The 22,235-nt window shown below is 36.2% G+C and overlaps 2 protein-coding genes and 2 non-coding genes across 4 annotated transcripts; 1 reads left to right on the forward strand and 3 right to left on the reverse strand.

Annotated features, from left to right (window-relative positions):
* Positions 1–446: 446 nt before the first annotated feature.
* On the reverse strand, positions 447–519 carry trnat-ugu (transfer RNA threonine (anticodon UGU)). Its single transcript has one exon. It is a non-coding gene; the product is annotated as a tRNA-Thr (tRNA).
* Positions 520–5,376: 4,857 nt separating this feature from the next.
* trnat-ugu (transfer RNA threonine (anticodon UGU)) lies at positions 5,377–5,449 on the reverse strand. Its single transcript has one exon. It is a non-coding gene; the product is annotated as a tRNA-Thr (tRNA).
* Positions 5,450–6,721: 1,272 nt separating this feature from the next.
* LOC107706498 (E3 ubiquitin-protein ligase TRIM17-like) lies at positions 6,722–12,050 on the reverse strand. The gene is made up of 6 exons (XM_016510229.1): positions 12,015–12,050; positions 8,517–8,861; positions 8,132–8,222; positions 7,621–7,784; positions 6,999–7,145; positions 6,722–6,730 (listed from the first exon to the last, which is right to left on the reverse strand). The coding sequence occupies exons 1-6, from the start codon at positions 12,048–12,050 to the stop codon at positions 6,722–6,724; spliced, it is 792 nt and encodes a 263-aa protein (XP_016365715.1).
* LOC107706250 (pyruvate dehydrogenase [acetyl-transferring]-phosphatase 1, mitochondrial-like) lies at positions 9,715–15,616 on the forward strand. The gene is made up of 2 exons (XM_016509912.1): positions 9,715–9,831; positions 12,031–15,616. The coding sequence occupies exon 2, from the start codon at positions 12,049–12,051 to the stop codon at positions 13,606–13,608; it is 1,560 nt and encodes a 519-aa protein (XP_016365398.1). The 5' UTR covers positions 9,715–9,831; positions 12,031–12,048; the 3' UTR covers positions 13,609–15,616.
* Positions 15,617–22,235: the final 6,619 nt, after the last annotated feature.

A 22,235-nucleotide genomic window follows, 5' to 3' on the forward strand; every position in this document is an offset into this window, starting at 1 on the left:
TTTTAAAATTAGACAGTAAAACTACTTCAATACAACATTGTACAGTAAAAGGTGTTGATCTTAAAGTGATCCAAATACTATAACCAGTTAACACATGTAAACTAGATGATAAATAGAAATAAGTCTTATACCCTCTAGAGAAGGTAATAATTTATTAATTAATTTTTATTTATGTCTCTTGAAAGCCCTCATTGGAGCAGCTCACAACATTGCCAAAAACAAAGTCTTGATCTTGGTCTGCCAGCTAGTTGGTCTCCTCAAGGATGTTTTTTTTTCTCCATGCCAACAGGAACCTGTGAATAAGAACAGGACCTGGTATACAGAACTGAGAGTCCTAGTTTTCCCTTCTGTGAAGGTTCATGTTCATCTAAATGGCCATAGTAGGTCATGGAGTATTTAGTGCTCTTTAACCTAAATTCAGGTAACATTTCAAAAGTTTTCCAATCAGGCCCCAGCGAGGATTGAACTCGCGACCCCTGGTTTACAAGACCAGTGCTCTAACCACTGAGCTATGGAGCCTCACCTGATGGCTGTCACTCATGTAAGTGACATAAAGAGCTAACATTGAGTTAGCGTAACAAAGACACACCTATAGGACTTGGCAGACAGCCTAAGATACACTATATGGACAAAAGTATTGGGACTCCTGACCATTGTGTATTGGAGTTGGTCCCCCTTTTCCAGCAATAACAATCTTCTGTGAAGGCTTTCTATAGGATTTTGGAAAGCTTCCGTGGGAATGTTGCCCATTCATCCAGTAGAGCATTTGTGAAGTCAGGCACTGATGTTGAACAAGAAGGCCTGGCCAGTTCATCTTAAAGGTGTTCATTGGGGTTGAGTGCAGGTCTCTGTATGGGCCAGTCAGGTTCTTTCACACCAAACTCAACTAACCATGTCTGTATGAGCCTTGCTTTTTGCACTGGGGCACAGTCATGTAGGAATAGAAAAAGGCCTTCCCCAAACTGTTCCCAAAAAGGCATCGCATTATCCAAAATGTCTTGGTATGCTGAAGCATTAAGTTTTCCTTCATTAGAAAGTAAGGGACCAACCCCTGAAAAACAATCCCATACCATTATCCCTCCTCCACCAAACTTTACAATTGGTACAATGCAGTCAGGCAGGTAATATTCTCCTGGAATCTGCCAAACTCAGACTCGCCCATCAGACTGCCAAACAGAGAAGCATGATTCGTCAATCCACAGAACATGCTTCCAGAGTCCAGAGGCGGTGTGCTTCAAACCACTCCATCCGAGGCTTGGCATTGTACTTGGTGATGTGAGGCTTGCATCCAGCTGCTTAGCCCTGGAAACCTATTCCATGAAGTTACTTCTGCACATTGTTTATGCTGATATTATTGCCAGTGGAACTTTGGAACTCTTCAGCTATGGAATCAGTGAAGCATTTGCGATTTTTACACACCATGTGCCTTAGCACATCTTCTGCTTCATGGGGGAATTGCTGCTGTTTCTATATGCTCTCACTTCCCAATAATATCACTTACAGTTGACCATGGAATATCTAGCAGAGACTGACTTATTGCAAATGTGGCATCCTATCACAGTACAACACTTAAATTCACTGAGCTCTTCAGAATTACCCATTTTTCACAAATGTTTGTAAAAGCAGACAAGACTAGGTGCTTGATTTTATACACCTTTGGCAATGGGTCTGATATAAAAATCTGAATTCAATAATTAAGAAGTGTGTCTTAGTATTGTCTGTATAGTGCATCTTAACAGATGCTTCAATGGTTTGAGAAAAACTCAAAAGTTCAGTGTGAAAGTGGCTCTAGTGGTTGGTGTGACCTTTTAATTGTCATAACATAGGATCCCTGCACATTAACACATATTCTCACATGTAAGAAAACATGAATATCAGACCAAACTTTGTAAACTGTTTTAGTCTGACATGACCAAATTCAGTCCAAACAACAGACTGGACACTTTCTTGTATCCCCACTGACTTAATTAGTTTGAAAGTGAGGTTTTTATTTACATGGACACTGTTCTGAAAGGGAATCTGTAATCTGTTTCCTGTTAATCTGTAGGAAAGCAAGACTTTCTAGATATGGCACTAAAAATCATTCAGTGTTACAGCCAGAAAGAAAGAATTCAGAGTGCAATAGTAAGTAATAATAAGTACAGTAAAAACAGTAATATTGTGAAAAACTATTACAAATTAAAAGAATTGCTTTCTATTTCAATGTACTTTAAAATATAATTTATTCCTGTGATGGTAAAGCTGAATTTTCATCAGTCATTACTACAGTCTTCGGTGTCACGTGATCCTTCAGAAATCATTCTAATATGCTGATTTATTATCAATGTTTGATTATTATCAATGTTGTGTTTGCTTAATATTTTATGGAAACTGTTATCCTTTTTTCCAGAATTTTTTAATTAATAAAAATTTACAAGAACAGCATTTATTTAAAATAAAAATAGTTTGTAATAATATGTCTTTACTATAATTTGTTATCGATATAACATTTTGTTGTTGAATAATAGCATTAATTCAGCGTACTGACCCCAATTTTTTAAATGGTAGTCTATATAGTTACAAAAGATTAATTTTTTTAAATTATATACAATTTATATAAAAACTGAACAGATCAGGTGTGTTGAACTTGTTGAGTATTTGATCACTACCAATAAATACTCACCTTGATGTGCAGAACTTCTTTATCACACTCTTCTTTATTTCTTCCTGTGTGTTTAATCTTCTCTTGTAAAGATTTAAGTGCTCTACTGAGCTGATGCTAAAATGTAAGATTAAAATCTGTTCAATTTAAACATGACATTTGTCTGTTTCCATAGGTACTGTTATATGTACATACAGTGCCCCCAAAAAGTACTTCCAATCAAAACATTGAACAAAATAAGGTTTTGTTAAAGGGGTCCTATTATGCTCTTTTACAAAGTCTTGATTTTGTTTTGGGGGTGTACTAGAACATGCTCTCATGCTTGGTGGTTCGAAAAACGCATTATTTTTCACATAATTTACATTATTAAAATACCTTTCTCCCCAGCCCCGAATATGACAAAAGATTTACTGTTAAAAATGAAGCCAAATTAGGAGACTTTCTGGTTGTCAAATTTTGTAGTTCATGTTTATAATTTACACCTGTTGTTTATGAACTTGAGGGCAGCTGACTATACAGAATATCCTTGAGAAATGACCAACTGCTAAAAATAATTGAAAAAGTGACTTGAATGTCCAAATATTTTCGAGGGCACTGTAAGTAGTTTGAGCAAAATTAAACATTGGTCTGTTGTAAACATACATATTATTACAGTACTTCTATGATTGTAGTGAGTTGTAATGTCCCTTACCTTGTATGATGAAACTATTTCACTGATGGGGCAGAATTGGGGATTGGCATGTTTTCTTGAATCTTTGTACACTAAACAAATGTATCCTCCTTATCCATTTATCCTCCAGACAGAAGAGTTTGAGGGGCTCATTGTGCAGACTGCAGACCTCCTCAGACCCTGATGAAGAAATTTGACTCCTCTTTTCAGTGAATGACTCACATGCGTGGTTCATTCCTTGAGGATCTTCTCCTGCAGACGGGACATTCCTGAGTATTCTTGGTTTTCCAGAAGTGTTGAAGACATTCTTTACAGACATTGTGACCACATGACAGAATAACAGGAAAAACGGAAGATTTCACAGCACACGGGACAAGTGAGATCTTCCACAGATAGTAAATCAATTCTTACACTTATAGTGATGATCTGAACTTTACTTTGAATTTCTGAAGTGAGACTTCAAGTAAACAGCTATTATAATCAGAAGAAGCGTTTTCTTCACGTAAATGACTTTTTTTTTTTAACATTTATTATTAATGTTATTATTTTTTTGTGTGGTAGATAATGGCACAACAGAGAAAAACAAGAATCACTTCAGGAAGAGGGTGGAGTTTCTGATGGTGTAGACTGGATTTACAGTGCTGTGAAAAGTATTTGCCCGATTTCAGAAATAAAAACAAAGTCTCACACAAACCAAAGACAACCTGAGTAAACACAAAATATAGTTCTTAAATGATAACGTTACTTATCAAGGCAAAAAAAGTTATCCAATATCAAATAACCCTTTGTGAAAATGTATTTGCCCCCATAGTTCTATGAAACAGCATTTATAATGGGGATCAGCTAAACTAATCGGACCAAGCCTGATTTCTGCCAGCCCTACTCAGTTAAATCAACACTTAAAACTTTTTCAACATGAAGTTGGTTAAAGGTCTTCCTCAATAGCACACTATGCCAAAGTGAAAGAATTTCCAGAAATTATGAGAAAGAAGGTGACTGAAATACATCAGTCCGGAAAGGCATACAAAGCTATTTCAACGGCTCTGGGACTCCAAAGAACCAGAGCCATTATCTCAACAACAAAAAAAAACTGTCACTGCTTTATCATTACTTTGTAACTGTCAACTGCCAGGCAGTCATAGTAATAAATGTCTGATTAGCATCTGCTAAAACTTTATTTTTATGATCCCTCAACATTCATTTTACTGACTATAAGTAACTTTGCAAGTACATATCAACTAAACCTAACCCTAACCCTCCCTAACCTAACAGTCTGCTAACACTATATTGAGAGTTAGTTTACATGTAGTTGCAAAGTTACATATAGTTACTAGGATGTCTAAAGTGGACTGCTGAAATAAAGTGTAGCAAAGCGGAGAACGGTAAAGATTGTTTCCAGAAGTGGTCGACAACAATTCCTTCAAGAGCACAGCTCTGACTCATCCAGGATGTCACAAAAGAGCCATGGACAACTTCTTTAGTATTAAGTGGGTTTACCCTATTTAGAATGAACTACTTTTATTCTTATGCTGTATATTTGACAAAATGTCACCTGTATTTGTATCTGTATGTGAACCAGAAACAATACTAGGCACATTGTAGCTTCTCATTCATAGATACTTTTTATTTTGCTGGCATCTACCAGCATCACAAGGTATTACAGTGGCACATTGAGAACAAAAACAGCATTGTAGAGTTACGGGACAGTATGTAATAAATAGAAATAGGTTTCACACCCTCTAGAGAAATAATAATTTAATTAATTAGTTAATAATTTATTTCTCTTGAAAGCCCCTGGTTGGAGCAGCTCACAATGTTGTAAATACATTTTCTGGTTTTATTGTATTGATGTTGATCTGTCTGATATTTGGTATCTTCAAGGATGACTGTATTTCCCATGCCAACAAGAGCCTTTATGGAAGAACAGGACCATATCCCAGTTTTCCCTCTTCTGTGAAGGTTCATGTTCATCTAAACGACCACAGTATGTTGTGGTATTTTGTCCTCATCAACCCAAATTCAGGGTCATTTTCAGAACCAGTCACTCTTCAAAAGGTTTCCAATCAGGCCCCAGCGAGAATTGAACTCGCGACCCCTGGTTTACAAGACCAGTGCTCTAACCACTGAGCTATGGAGCCTCACCTGATGGCTGTCACTCATGTAAGTGACATAAAGAGCTCACTTTGAGCTAGCACAACAAAGACACACCTATAGGTGTGGGCAGACAGCCTGAGATGTCTTAACAGATTCATCAATGGTTTGAGGAAAAAGTCAAAGCTTAGGGTGTGAATCTCTTGGGGAAGTGGCTTGAGTAGTTGGTGGGGACTTTTAATAGTTGTAATACAGAATCCCTGCACATGTATGCATATTCTTACTTATAGGAAAACACGAATATCAATCAACACTCTTTTAAGCCGTGTTAGTCTGACATGATCAGACTCAGTCTAAACAACAGTCTGGCCACTTTCTTGTATCCCAACTGACTTAGTTTGTTTAAAAAGTGAGATTTTATTTACATAAACCCTGTTCTGAAAAGGAATCAGTAGCTGTGTAGATATATGTGGTGAAGAGAAGGCGAAGACAAACTTGAGAAGAGCTAGACTTCCTGGTTCTAGAGATGCCATTACAATTCACTCAGTATTACAGTCAGAACGAAAGACTTGAGAATGCAATAGAATCAGATTCATTTGACTGTAATAAGTTCATTTAGGAGTTCAAGACTAAAGGTCAGACACAAATACACTGGAATTGATTGCAGCTGCTTAAATCTTTCAAAGAAGATTCGGCACCATCGTTCCTTATTCTTACAAGCAGAATCTAAAACATGCCACATTTCGGTTAGTTTGCAAAATGGAAAATTAAGAACCTTTACTGAGAAAAAAATTGTTACAGATTGAACATTTCATTTTAAAGATTAATAAAACATGTAAAAACATCATTTTTGTGTGGATTCATCAAAACTATAAAACATTGGGAAGACTCTCTCTGTGAAGGTTGTTGTCAGTGTGTGTAGTGTTGTGTTAGTTACGGGATCACAGAATGACAGTTTTCTTCTGTCCCAGTCCAGCTCCAATCTCACCCTCTGAAGCTTTTCTTTAACTGGAAAGGTGCTGTTGGGTTTCTCTGGGTTTTGTGGGAAATGCACATGCACCAGACATTGGTGTAAAAGAAAGCTGTTCCCTTCCTTTGGATTGACTCTGTGGTTACACCAATAATCCAGTATGAATTGACTCCAACCTCCACATCCCAGAAGTGTGTTCCTGAGTTAAAGCCCTCTGAACCCAGAACGCAGGCATATGGGTAAAACCTCTCTGGGTTATTAGGAACCAGTTGTTGTGTCTTGCTATGTCTCAGACTGGTCAGATCATCAGACAGAATCAGACATGTATTTGCAGTGTTTGGGTCCAGAGTCACAAGAGCTGATAAGAGATACAAACAACAGGGTTACTCCATAGAACAATCTCCATAGAACTATAGTATAGGGCCCAATCTGTCTTGGGTCACTCTATGTATTCACTTTGTAATCAACTCTTAAAAATTAATTGGCATCAATGGTTCCACGAAGAACCTTTAACATCTATGGAATTCCAATGCACAGAAGGTTCTTTAAAGTGTTTCTTAGGATTATCACTCAAAGGTTCGTTGGGGAACCCAAAAATGGCTCTTTTGTGTCATTGCTGTGAAAACCTCCTCAAGCTTCTCCTTCATCTTCTGACTCTTCTGCTCTTCCTCTTTCCTCAGTTCAGTGATTGAAGCTTCTTCTTCATCTCGCAGAAACTGATGAATCTTCTTAAACTCCTCTTTAATCTGCCGCTCTGTGTGCTCAGCCTGAGTCTGAACATAAAAACAAACAAAATGATTCATAAATTTGAATGTGTTGAAAATGAATATTCTAAATACTCACCTTGATGTGCTGAGCTGTTTTATAGCACTATTTTTAAGTTGTTTTGTGCGTTTAAGTTTCTCTTGTAAGGACTCTAGTCTAGTGATGTATTGAGTTCCTCCTATAGAATGGATAAAGTTTGAATATTAAAATATGTTAAACTTCAGTTTCTCCAGGGACGTTTGCATATTCTTATAGGTATTTTATATGTGCATTAAGCACTGAGCCACAAATAGAAATGTAGAAATGTTGGACATTCTTTAATGATGTATTTTTTATGATTAATTTTTTATTTTATTTTCAGAGTTTAATAGTTCCAGCCAACTCTAATCATTTAATATGCGGTCAGAAATGTCAAGAACAGTTTGGGGTACTTAATGGGAAATTTTGTAAATAATTAAACATATAATATATATATATATATATTAAGATCTGTCTGTTCATGTGCTCAAGCTTCTCCTTCATCATCTGACTCATCTGCTCTTCCTCCTTTCTAAGTGCAGTGATTGTAGCTTTTTCTTCAATTTGCAGAAAATGATTAAGCTTATTAAATTCTTCCCTAATCTGCCGCTCACTGAGCTGAGACTGAGTTGGAATATAAAACAAACAACAGAGAAATCTATATCTACACTCTTAAAAAGGATTTGTTAAAAACAACACAACCTGTGTTGTTTCTTAATGCACCTCCGTGTCTAGTTAAGGACAACACTTTTTGTGTTACTTTTAACTCAACCAATGTGTTATTCCTGCTAATTTCTACACACTATAATGTGTTATAGTTACACAATTTGTGTCAATTATGTACAAAAAATGACACAAAACGTAAAAAATTTTTTTTTAAAATTAACATATCCTTTTTGAGAGCGTACACAGTAAAAGTATTACATACTTTTGTCTATGATGATGCAAATCATTAAATATTTAATATTGTCTCCTGACTTGATCTGATGAACTTTTTTATCACATTCTACTTTAATTTCTTTTGTGTATTCAAGTTTCTCTTGTAAGGTCTTCATTGCTGTTTTGAGCTTCTCCAAGAATAAGCAACATTGAAATGTGTAAAATTCCTGTTAACAGGAGACTTTAGAGTCTTCTGTTTGTGTGTAGTTTTATATATATACAGTGGGTACGGAAAGTATTCAGACCCCCTTAAATTTTTCACTCTTTGTTATATTGCAGCCATTGTGTGTGTGTGTCACAAAGGACCCGTCTATATATACATGATGTACATACATATCTTATATTTATTATATATTGTTTATAAAACATGTTGTTAATGTTTATAGAAAGATATTATTCTAAGAATATGAAATTAATAATACACCTTCCTTGTAAGATGGAACAACTTCATTAATGGGGCGGAATCTGTGACTGACATGTTTTTCTGAATCTCTGCACACAACACACACAGGCTGTTCATCATCCAAGCAGAAGAGTTTGAGTTTCTCATTGTGGAGACTGCAGACCTCCTCAGACCCTGAAGCACTTTCTACTGTCAATGACTCGCATGAGTTTTTTAACACCAGATTACACGGAGGTTCATTTCTTGAGGATCTTCTCCTGCAGACAGGACACTCCTGAGTATTGCGGGTTTTCCAGAACTGCTGAAGACACTCTTTAAAGATACTTTGACTACATGACAGACGAACAGGAATCTTCCACAGATACTGTTTTCACAGAAGCCATTCTGAATATTCTAATAAATAAAAATAATCTTCCTTTATTCCTTTTCAAAACCTTTTTTTTTTTTTTTTTCGATTTGATGCCTTTTCGATTTTGTCTGTCACACTTACTGGTGGGATTTGTAAAGGGTGGAGTGCTCGAATATTGAGCTTTTGAGGGCAGATAAGCTTTACCTGTCATTAGACTCTTACAAACACTCTTTTTTATTTGTGCATGTAAGCATCTCCTGAAGGATAATTAAATACTTTGAGAGGTAATATCAAGTGTGCAATGCAAGCATATCACACACTGAAATTTTAAAAAAAAAAGCATTTTAGTGGCTAGAATTTCCATGTGTATAACATACACATATTCACATGAATCAAAAAAATATATATATATAATAATTTTTTTTTAAATAAAATAAAAAATTATGTACTTTTTGTGTGTTAGTTGCTGCTGTATGGAATGCCAAATTTGCCAAAATAATAAATAGATGCATAAATAAATATACAAAGAAATACTATAAATAAATAAATAATGAGTATTTCTACTAATATTTATTTATTTTTGTATAACTGTAATTTTTCCACATTTATTTTTTATAGTTATTTTTTATTTATTATTTGAAAATAATATCTGGAATAAAATACATAGATTTATTTATGCATTTCTTTGTAGATTTATTTAGGCATTTATTTGTTTGTTTGTCTGTTTTAATATATATCTTGTATACCGGTATTTATATACGTATGCATGTATTTATTTATTATTTTGGCAACTACCGGAAAAGGAAAGGTTAAGCGGAGCTACACCTCTGATGACGTAAGCAGCGATGTAAGTGAACCAATCATCTTGTCCGGTGGGAGTGGAGGCGAACTAGGCTCGCAGGATCCGGGCGGGGTGAATGTATATGAACTAATGTAGCCTGATCAAACATCGACCACAAACTCAGTTACCCACTATTATCCTCAGGTAAGAATATTTATCTTTTGTTTGGCTGTAATGAGTTGCGCATGCAGTTCGTGCGACGATAGTGTGCAATGATACAGCGTATTTTAGATGCATTAGCGTTTGATATTTGTCCACGGTACAGTCACGCAGTTTGGAGTGTGTGCTAACTGAATCACTTTTTTTCTCATGAAATACAGGGACATTTATCCGATTGCGTTTCTCTGCGATGATATCTACTAAATTAAGTTGCCAAGCCCAAATGTAAACAATATGGCAACTTAGTAGCGAGTATGTATGCTGGATGATGTGAACGGGGCATAGTGCTCAACTGAGCCTTTTCCCTTTTTTGCAACTGTCGTTTTATTGTGAAATTATAATTTAAAATCGTTCTTACGACTGATATAGTGGTTATTTGGCATGGTTCAAGTAACCCGCCTGGTAGCTCCATGATTTGAACAGCATGTAATGACAAAGCGCGTGAAGCCTTGAGCTGTTTTTAGTACACCTCTTAATTTAACCCTATGTATCCATTCTGTCGGAAATCTAAATTTGCGAGTACTGTTTGCAAAAGGGGGTTAATTTTTTGTGGGGGGCTGGCCCCCTTATTTGAGGACCTCAAGTCAAAACAAAACGTAAAGTAAATATTTTTTATTTATTATAATTATATTTATTATAATTTTAAATTTTTTTTAATGTAGCCTATTCCAATAGCCAACACATTTCAAATGGCGTTTTCGAACGTTTCAATAACAACAAAAGTAAGATTTAAAAGTAGTAGTAATTGTTCACCTAAATAAGTAATAATTACAACAGTAATTGGTTGCTGATCAGTTTCCACTGGATAAAATATAATATATTTTATACTAAAATATAATAAAATATATTTTATACTAAAATATAATAAATGATATTTACTTATCACAAGAAAATAAGAACAACAACTTTAGTGTTGTGTTTAGACATCTATAAGATGGCGACAGATGCCAAAAGACAATTTGGGTTGGGCAAAGATAATCACTGACAGAAATTCCTTTAAAAATGAGACAGACCTGAAGGGCAGGGAATAATTGCAGTGTACATTGGGTTGCATTAGTTTTGCTTTATGTAATGGGTATAGGCCTGTCACGATAACAACTTTTTGTTGTGCGATATATTGCCCCAGAAGTAATCGCGATAAGCGATATTATTGTCATTTTAAAGACCATTTTATGCCACTGAATATATAATCATAATGTAACAGCATAATAATGCAAGAAGGCCTACACAATTCCAAACTTTTAATTTTTAAGAATATTTTGATCATGGAAATTAAGTATCAAAATATTAGATACCTTAAAAAACTTGAATAAATAGTAAATAAACATTTTCTAACATAAAGTGCAAAGTAACAAGTACAAAAAAAAAGAAAAATGCACAAAGAACTTGTATGGAGATTTTTCCATCTACAGATTTTTTTGACCTTTTCTCTGTAAATTAAGGGTGTACACTATTGCTGAAAAAAACAATCACTACTCAGCAGTCAGATCTCCGTATGCACAAAGGCACAGACCTCTAAACAAGACCATATCTAAATTTTTTTTGTTGAAGCATTTTTTAAATTGAATGAACTGGCACTAATGAACTACCACTTCATGACTACACCACATTATGTACGAGAAGCTGCAAAAGACACAGGCGCAAGTGGAATGTAAAAAACACGGTGACAGTAATTTTTAAGTAAATATAATGGGCGATATATTGCGTCACCAAAAATTATTGATGTCATGTACATATATTGCGTGATAAGTCGATATATTGATTATTGCGACAGGCCTAAATGGGTAAACGTTACAGGGGACAGTAATAGGCCAGTGGGACACTCAATGTGTCCAATGCCAAGAATGTGGCAGCATGGGACTATAAATAGCCTTGGGACACTCTCCCATCCTGAATGGAATGGCTTTTCCATGCCTTGACCTAGGGCTGGACAATAATTCAATATCAATATGTATCGCGATATAATTTTTCCTAATCCTTGTAGTAATCTTCTGATGATTTAAAATGTATAACCTACAGTCATTTGAAGTTACTTCTACATCAAGACTCAAGAACTTGATAATCAAGGTGTCAAAATTGTAAACCTGACTACTGATTTACTTGTATAGCTCTGTTTGAAATCTAGACAACTGTGAAAAATGAGTTTTGTTTAATCTTTCTAATTGAGCTATGGTTTTCCTGCAGGTCCTTTGAGGGTATATCATGGCTGCTACTTCCCAGGTGTTCAGGGTCATCCGTGGCAGGAGGTTTGGTCGAATACTGGTGCCAGCCATAACATGCCAAAACTGCAGCCGGTCTCCTCATCCATGCATCAGTGCAACTCAGCCACACAGCTTTGAACAAAGATGGCGGCACCAGGTGCGGGGATACAGGACCTCACCTGCATGGCACACCTACTACTTGACCCCACCTCAGGTTAACAGCATTCTAAAAGCTAACGAGTACAGCTTCAAAGTTCCTGAGTTTGATGGCAAGAACCTCAGTTCGGTCATGGGCTTTGACAGCAACCAGCTACCGGCAAATGCACCCATTGAGGATCGCCGAAGTGCAGCAACGTGCTTGCAGACCCGTGGCATGCTTTATGGCGTATTTGATGGCCATGCAGGCTGCGCATGTGCTCAGGCACTCACCGAGCGCCTCTTCTATTACATTGCCGTCTCATTACTGCCACATGAGACGTTGATGGAGCTGGAGAATGCGGTGGAGAGCGGAAGACCTCTTCACCCGATATTGCAGTGGCACAAGCATCCCAACGACTACTTCAGCAAGGAAGCTTCACGGCTCTACTTCTCCAGTTTGCGCACGTACTGGCAGGAACTGCTGGATCTGAGTGTTCCTGGGGAGCAACCGGATGTTGCTGAAGCTCTTGTGAGTGCCTTTAAAAGGTTGGACAATGACATTTCCCTTGAAGCGCAGGTTGGCGACCCGAATGCATTCTTGCACTACTGGGTGCTCCGTGTTGCATTCTCAGGCGCTACTGCATGTGTTGCACACATTGATGGTAATGAGCTGCATATTGCCAACACTGGAGATTGCCGTGCAGTCCTGGGCGTACAAGAACCTGATGGCTCTTTTTCTGCCCTCACACTCACCAACGACCACAATGCACAGAATGAATCTGAGATGAAGCGTGTGCGGTCTGAGCACCCGCTTTCTGAGGCCAAGAGTGTGGTGAAGCAGGATCGACTGTTGGGGTTACTCATGCCATTTCGTGCCTTTGGAGATGTTAAATTCAAGTGGAGCATTGAACTTCAGCGCCGTGTTCTTGAGTCCGGACCGGACCAGCTCCATGAGAATGAGCACGCCAAGTTCATCCCACCCAACTACCACACACCACCCTACCTTACGGCGGAACCGGAGGTGACGCGACACCACCTTCGTCCACAGGATCGTTTCCTGGTGCTGGGTTCGGACGGGCTGTGGGAAACGCTACACAGGCAGGAGGTGGTGAGGATTGTGGGTGAACATCTCACTGGAGTGCACCAGCAGCAGCCAGTCAGTGTTGGCGGCTATAAGGTGACCCTGGGTCAGATGCAGGGATTGTTGCAGGAGAGGAAGGCTCGCATCTCCTCCACCTTCGAAGACCAGAATGCTGCTACGCACCTGATTCGGCACGCAGTGGGGAATAATGAGTTTGGAATGGTGGACCATGAGAGGTTGTCAAAGATGTTAAGCTTGCCAGAGGAATTAGCCCGCATGTATAGGGATGATATCACAATCATTATAGTGCAGTTTAACCCACACGTCATTAGCGGACAGTAGAAGTGGACACACTCTTTCTTTCACATGCTCTGTTACATACATCATCAATTCTAATCTTACGCACAATCTCATCACACTGCATTATCAGTAATATCAGCACAGCGAAATGTTACCTATCTATAACAGTGGAATGTATTACTCTTGAGTGTATTTTTATGTTCATTTTTATTTTCACATATTCATGGCAGCTGCCTTTGAAAGGAATCTGAGTGGTGTTGATTCCCAGTGTTATATGTGGAATTAAGCCAAACAGAAAGAATTATGCTAAGCTCACCGCAGACCTACTATCACAATTAAACCGTCAAAATGCAACACAAAACCATAAATCAAGACTGGAAATGTACTAATGTAGGTTTAGCAGATTTTGCACTTAGGAGAGAGTTTATATAGTCCTTGTGTTGTGCCAAATTAATTGATTTTAATTTTTGAATGAATGAAAAAGGAAAGTAAAGCAAAGGTCATTTTTAAATGTTGAGTGAGAAAGAATGAGGATAGAAAGCAAAATAGGTCCAGATATGTACTTTTAAATTGGAGTGCTCTGTAACTGGGAGATGTCAAATGAGACGTTATCTTAAAGGGACAGTACACTCAAAAATTAAAATTCTGTCTCACCTTCATGTAATTCCAAGCCTGTATGACTGTATATGTTCAAAAACAAGATATTTGAAAAATGTCCCAGTGACTAAAAGTCAGTGGGGCCCAGTCTTATTTTGGACCCCACTAGCTTTCATTACATGGACACAAACTGTTACTCGTAATGCCTTTTTGTGTCCTGCAGGTTTCAGAATGACATAAAGGTGAGTAAATGATGACAGGATTTTAATTTTTACGTTAACTATGCCTTTAATGTTTTATTTAGGTTCTAATGAACCAAATGAGTTGCTAATGTCACTAATTATCCAGGGACATGAAAGCAGTAGTGGTGTGTTTTTCAGAATTTATTTTCTTGCAAACGATTTTATTTTAGTACCATTTGTATTCTATCTTTATTTGACTGATAAGTTCTTCTTTTTGTACGCATGCCTTAGTAGATACAGTTTTTCATGAAGCATGTCTTGGAGTTCAAGTGTCATCAAAACATGGTTTGCACAACCAAATTATCTTCTCATTACTGTAAAAGTCCTGATAAAGAGGTCTGCGTTATTTTTGTACCTGTACGTGGAATCAGAAGTTGAGCATTTGATTGTTTTTTGTAGCAAGGCAGAAGTTCCATATTGTTCCTTAATTGACACGTTTAACGTGTAAAATATAATTAAAGACATAACTGTTACTGCACACAAAAGATTCTCTGTTTCTTAAATATTATTCTTACCTCAGTCCCTTCTGACAATGAACTTTTATTTATAATGCTGCTGGCCATTTCTGAAATTCCTGTTTGGTTTTCTGATGTGTGGATGTGTGCTGAATTTCTCTGAAAGGTGAAGGAGAGGTATTTAAGGAAACCAACACAACAAACCAGATATGCTTACACTTCTTATAAGACGCAAACATACCTATATGATTACACTACAATGGGGGAAATGTGAACCTGAAGGATTTTTTGATTGTGTTTCCAAAGTAATTAATTTGGTTTTTAAGTATTTTTCCAGGTGTCACAACATTTTTCAAGTGATTACCGGCCACAAGATAGAGATTAGAATTTGAGTTCAATGTCATTTTTTTGGTCCGAGGGTTATTGAACAAGTTTAAAACCATAACTCTGTGATTGTGCTTTCTTGCCTGTTTTCATTATGTTCTCCGCTCTTGCACAAGAACAGCTGATTACCACATGAAATGTTTCGAATGATAGTCAATCAGCAAACAGTGTTATTAATGTAATACTGTAATAAAGTTATAGGCTTGCTGAAGTGTAAATACAGACTGCTTTATACTTGGAAGTAAATGTATGCTGCAGCTCGAAAAGTTTGAAATGTTTAGTATATTTAACAATATTACTATGTGCTGGTGCATGGGCATGACTTCTACAAATACTCTTGCCTTTTGTATTTCAAATGTTTTAATAAAAATGTAACCAAGTAAGTATTGTCCAATTTTTGTATTTTGTTGAAATGAATGCATGCAGAATAAAGGTTTCTACGTTTTTAAACTGAGCAATCCAGTCTAGCAGACCTAAACAGATCAAGGTGACTTTTGTTGAAGAAGCTGACTTTTTTGTTGAAGTGACTTTTGTCCAGAAGTTGCATTTCATTCTAGGAATGCACATTTATTTGTAAGAATAACTGAACTTCATGTGTGTTTGGAATGCTGCCCAAACAGAGCAGTTGGCTCAGGGTCAGGGGTCAAATCATCATGGTGTCAGATCACAGTCTCTGATTTGGCGAACTGTAAGTAGGTCAGTCTATCATAAGCTTCTATCATGACATGGCAATTCTGAAACTTTAAATGTCAAGAGTTCAGTGGGTTCAGGACATGCATATCTGCAGTTTCAAAGTAAAGGTTGTTATGTGGCCTATGAGCCTGACTTACAAGTGTAATGTCCTTGCCAAACGCCTACAGCCAGGTTGTTCATTATTCTGACAATACCCTTTAAAAGTCTGGATGATTTTTAAATGTTTTTGAAAGAAGCCTCTTATGCTTAAGTTCATAGAAGTGATATTTATCTAAATTGTTGTTTGTGAAAAGAATTTGAATTCTTCAGTGTCACATGATTCTTCAGAAATCATTCTAATATGCTGCTCAAGAAACATTTCTTATTAACAATGTTGAAAACTTTGAAAATGTCAAGTTTAAAAGAACAGCATTTATTTTATTTGGCATCTTTTGTAAAAATAGAAAGGTCTGTTGTAACTTTTGACTAATTTAATGCAGCCTTAATGAAAGTACTTTTAATTAATTTAAAAAAACTGACCCCAAACTTTTAAACAGTGGTGTATTAATATGGTACTATATACGTTATTTTAGACGAGGCTTAATATGCAATATTCTTCATCCACCAAGAGGCCCTTGGCCCAAATAAACAGGTAAACAATCCTTCTGTCACTCTGACAGATTATTTGACCCTGCAGGAGGTGTGTTTGCGTTTACAAAACTAATGAAGACATCCAAAAAGTTTGCAGACACAGCCAAGATTCTTGTAACATTAGAAACCGTGGGAATTAATTCAGTACAAAAGAAGTAAATAAAGAAACGAGGTTTTAATTGCATGTTTTTGTTTAATTGCATTTGCATGTAATCCAATTCTCCACCTGATGGCGCTAATCGTCAACAAACGGAAAAGGCTGGTATGGCTGTAGAGTAGCTCATCGAAACCACTTAAAATTTACACATGAAATACACTACAGCTTGAAAGACAATAATAAACTTTTTATATCTGTAACATAATGCATGTGGTGTATATTGCCTAAGGTGTGTGTTAATTATCTGTACATACGCTTGAGATGATTGACTGATCTACGGGGATAGTTGACCGATTGACAGTAAATAACGACGTTGACGCAAATCTGTCTTGCTTATTTTACTGTATAAATATTGGTTTTATCTGCAGCACAACAAACCAGAAACTGTATAAAGGACTTTGAACAAACTCCAATATGCCATGAAATTTTGACCTAAATCCAGCCCTGGGTTCATGCACGTCCTCACCTATAGAATGTTAAGGCTGGTCAAATAGGCTATCTGATAGACTTTTTTTCTGGGTGTTATTTAATTTTTGCAGCAAGTAGAGCTGTAACAGCAGATTTTATATTATTTAATATTTATTCACTGTTTTTTTTTCCAGGACAGTGGCCAGATTGACTGGAGTGAGAGTGATATTACTGTAAGCATGATGATTCATTCCCACACCAGACATCTTCCTCCACTCAATAGCCAGAAAAACTAATCAGTTCCACTGACTCATTCTGTCAATCAGAACTGGTCATTTAAATTGGACATTTAGCTATTTAAATGCACTGATATTTTCTACATCACAGTTCTGTTCCTGTTCCATAGTTATCAGTTAACTGAAGTAGACTATATTGAAAGATAAATAGTACATAAAAATCTATGCATCCATCATAGAGTTTAAATAGGAGAATCTAAATGTAGTCAAGGTACAAATTTTAGATCATACTGTACATGGTGGTAATAAACAAATAGGCCTACATACTCTGCTCTTCTTTTGTATAGGTTATCACTTCATTGTAGAGCTGTCAAAATGGCTGAAAAACTAAATTCGAATGTACTTTGTACTTAAATATGATCAAAATTCGAATTATATTCGAATTTAAAATGCATAATTTCAGTTAGGGTGAAGAAAAGCTTTTGGCTTCTCTCCTGAGGCCACAAGAGGGCGCATCATTCAAAGCATAAGATAACGGGTGAAGAAAAGCTTTTGGCTTCTCTCCTGAGGCCACAAGAGGGCGCATCATTCAAAGCATAAGATAACATGACTATCTGCGAAAAAAAGTGCATAATGTTTAAAATAATGTTTATAAACCATTTATAATGAAGTTGCTTAAACAACTATAAACAAACCAGCATCATGTATGTATGCATAGTTTAATACAAAGGGCGGAAAGCCAATCACACAGAGTACATTATTCATTTAAGAACATGAGATGCAGTGGGATGGGGAAAATCCCACCATAAAGTCTCGATATATGTTTTTTTCAAAGTTAAACTTGCATTAATTTTACATGGCTTTCTAAACATGCAGTTCTCTTATTTTAAATTCGAAAAAAAAAATTGACAGCCCTACTTCATTGTAATAGTTCTAAGTTCAAAGATGCTTCAGCCATAATTAGACTAAACATTCAACTGATGATCATAATCCATATGCTAATCATTCCCTCTAGAATTCTCTATAATTAATTTAACAGTTAAGATGTGTGGTTAAACTGATATAGCTGTTGGCATGTGGATAACTTTTTTATATTATGAATGTTATCTCTACAACTGTTGGAAAACAGATCCCAAGTAAATGTTAGGGAGGATCTAGTAACTGCACATTTGATAAATGTTATCTTTACAACACAAGACAGTTAAAGGGGTCATTTGATGCGATTTCAATTTTTCTTTTCTCTTTGAAGTGTTACAAGCTCTTGGTGCATAAAGAAGATCTGTAAAGTTGCAAAGACTAAAAGGATTAGGTGAATCAAAAATGACCTTTGGCAGATATAGTAAGTAAGATAGTTTGGTTATATTTTGTTTTGTTGCTTTATCATTATAAGAGTCAAAACTGAAACTGTTTATTAAATAAATGAAAATGTAGCTCATATAAATATAGCTTTTTACACATTGGCAACAATCTGCTTGCCTTTTCCATATTGTAAATTATACAAGGTTTGTCTCGTGCAATAAATAAATAAATAACATTCTCAGTGTCACAAATGTTTTTATTTGATTAGTGACATATTAAATTAAATATATATAAATTTTTTCTTCTTCCTACATTGTTTTTTAGCTGTCTGTGAGCAGACGAAAATTTTATATCTCTTGTTAGTATCAATGCAATAAATACCTTTAATGTAATTTATCTTAAATATTCAATTTTACATCATGTTTGTTTTTTGATTTAGATTTTTCAAAATCCTTTAAAAACTTTGTGCTAATTTCCAGGTTTAAATGATAGGTCGGACCCCACTGGAGATGACTTTTGGCAGTACTATCGTCATTCACACTAGTATTCACTTTCAGAAATTTGTTTTAAAAAGCAGTGCACTTGCTTTCATTAGTTTCTTTTTAGACTTACCAGACTCCCCTATTCTCTTGCAGAGGCAAATATTTCATTAAAATATTCTGGGGCCTATAATTAATTTGAAACCTCCATTAATTGCAGAGTGCCCATAGATGGTTGTATTGCTCTAAGCAGATGAAGGAAACATGTGCATGTGCTCTTGCTGCACATTGAGCACTCCGTAAGCCTCTGGATGAACATGTGCGGATGGGGTGCTCTGTATTACTGGTGTGTTAGTGCTGGGCTATGGATGAGTCAGTTGACACTGTTATGATTTTAATGTATTCTCAGTTTGGCTCTGCATCTCATAACAATTTGTTTGGTTCATGTTTTGGCAGAGGGTCTAAACTGCCTAAAAGATGCATGCATGTGGTATAAGAAAAGGAATCAACTTGTTCCTGTTTCTATGATTTTGACTGTTACCATGACAACACATGTTGTGTGGGAGAGACAGAGTCAGACGTTGAGGAATGATCAGATGGTTAGACAAAAAGACCAGGGGAACTAGACAGACATCAATCTAACTACCACTCACTCATTCATCCATCCGTCCATTTTCCTGTCACGGGCAAGGTCAAGAGAGGAGCGATGCTCATCTGTCAATCCATCTGATCAACTTTTCTCTGTTAGCTTGTGGAAAATCCAGTGAAGGAATAAAGATCTTCTGAGTCTATAGTCTAGCTTGACAACAGCAAACCAAGTGGTGCTGTAAGCATATAAAAGAAGAAGTAGGCTAAAGTTCTATTAAATAGAATTGTGCTGTTATTGTAAATTGAATTAATTGAATTTCACTGTCAATCACTTTTAATCTTTAAGTACCTTTTGTGGACCCATTGACTGTAACGTTACGTTACGTTGGTCACTGTGATTTTGCCAAGTAAGACATGTTCCTGGATTAACATCTTTTGTTGATCCTGGATCAACATTATTGTCCAAAAATATAGACCTAACCCTATCCCCACCCCTAAACCTAACCCTACCCATAATTTATCCCTAAAATCAGAAGGAAATGATAGTTGAATAACAAGGGTGTAGAAGCACCCTACTCTGGTTGTAAGTCTAAAAAGGACATTTCCTGTTAACTTATCCCTCAATTGGTTGATTGGAATATTGTTCCAGGATCAACATGGATGTTGATCCAGGAACATTGTACTCCACATTCGTTCATTGTACTCCACATTGTACAAACACATACGTTCACCACGTTACATTATCCCGCTCATTACAGGGCTACTCAACAAATATATAAATATGTAGACATTAAATATTGATTTGAGTTTAAAATATTTCATCTTACCTGTAAATTATCTTAAAGTGTCCGCTAAGTGAAAATAGCAGAATGTACTAAAATAGCCTATAGCAACAAACCGAACTCCGCGGTTTGCAACGATATTACAGCAAGTGCCGTGAGGTCATTTTCACAACAGTCGATAAGACATGGCGGCAGTTGCATTTGTATGAAACGACAAAGCTCGCAAGCGAAGCTTTTTACGAGTGACACGAAAAGTTTAATTTATTATTAAAATATATTTTTCATGGACAATGGCAAATACTGCTGAATGCCGTGAAGGGGGAAAAAATAGAAAAATGCAGCAAGTGACCAATCAAAATCAAGTATTCCAGAGTCTCTTTAAAATGTACATTTTGCCAACAAAATCCAGCTTCTGTCTTGTATAATACCTGGACACGTGTTTATGGATGAAGCTCTACATTTTAGAAGTATTTTGCCATGCTGAAGATTAAAATAGCTATACTTTGTATTGAATCCTAAAGTTTAAAAATAATATATTTTTACATTTTATCACACTGTGTTTTCTCAGTTCCCCAAGTTGATCAACACACAACTCTACACTCTCAACTAATTGTCACCCCTGACATCAGAGTGCAAGAAGACAAGTAGCACTGTGTGTGTCTGACTCCAAAAATGGACATAGAACCCCCGTCGGATGAGATCTGGCTAATATCAAACAAAAGGTATAACCATGTTTTTTACTATTACCCCGTGACACACAGGAGAGTGCACTGACTGAGATGTGGTGGGGGGTCTCCACAGACCCCCCACCACATCTCAGTCAGTGCACTCTCCTCTTGGTTTTGTGTGTTTGTTATGGAACGTTGCTTAGAAACTGAAGAATATGAAAGTAATAGATCAGCATGAAGACTCACAGACTAGTGATACAGACTGAGAATTTATGAGAGTGAGTTTTCGGCATCTCTAATTTGTTTGATTTGTCTCTGGTATTTCATATTCTCTTCTTGACAGTAACATTTGTCTCTTTCAAGATCTGCAATCTATGATAAAACTTTATAGAAACACAAGACATACAATTATATAAGAATTATGTAAGAAGCATTGAACAAGTCTTTACTCATTACAATTATTTCTCTTGAAAAATATCCATAATGCTCAAATGCTATTTCTTGTGCTATCCTGTAAGCTAGTTTATTTATGGTTTTAAATAATATTGTTAATAGTAATATACTTTATATACTAACATGTTTAAGTGTGGGAAGTTGTGGGAAATGTGGATTTATTCCTCTCTCTCTCTCTCTATATATATATATATAATAAAAAAAAAAAGAAAAACAGTATCTGGGTCAAAGTAGAACTTTATTTACAGAATGAACAATTTTGGTTTTCTACAAGTCAAATAGGCAAACATGTTGTCATTCTGTGCTTTTTATGCCTTCTTACACTGCGGAACTGAAGGGCATTTAATAGAACCTGACCTTTGACCTGCACAAGACATTTTCTAGGAGAAAAGTCAAAAACAAAAAATATCACATGGAAAGATTTTTACACATTTTAATTGATTCTTGGACAATGGGGAATAAATATAAGATTTACATTTTTATAGGTTTAATCCATTTGAAATATGAAAACATACTGTATACAACATTCTGTACTCTTTGTACCAAAAATATACTACAAAGATGTTTAAAATTCCAAGAAAACACTTGGGGGGCAATA

Source organism: Sinocyclocheilus rhinocerous, unplaced genomic scaffold, assembly GCF_001515625.1.
Source record: "Sinocyclocheilus rhinocerous isolate Xijiao unplaced genomic scaffold, SAMN03320098_v1.1 scaffold1333, whole genome shotgun sequence".
Taxonomy (NCBI): domain Eukaryota; kingdom Metazoa; phylum Chordata; class Actinopteri; order Cypriniformes; family Cyprinidae; genus Sinocyclocheilus; species Sinocyclocheilus rhinocerous.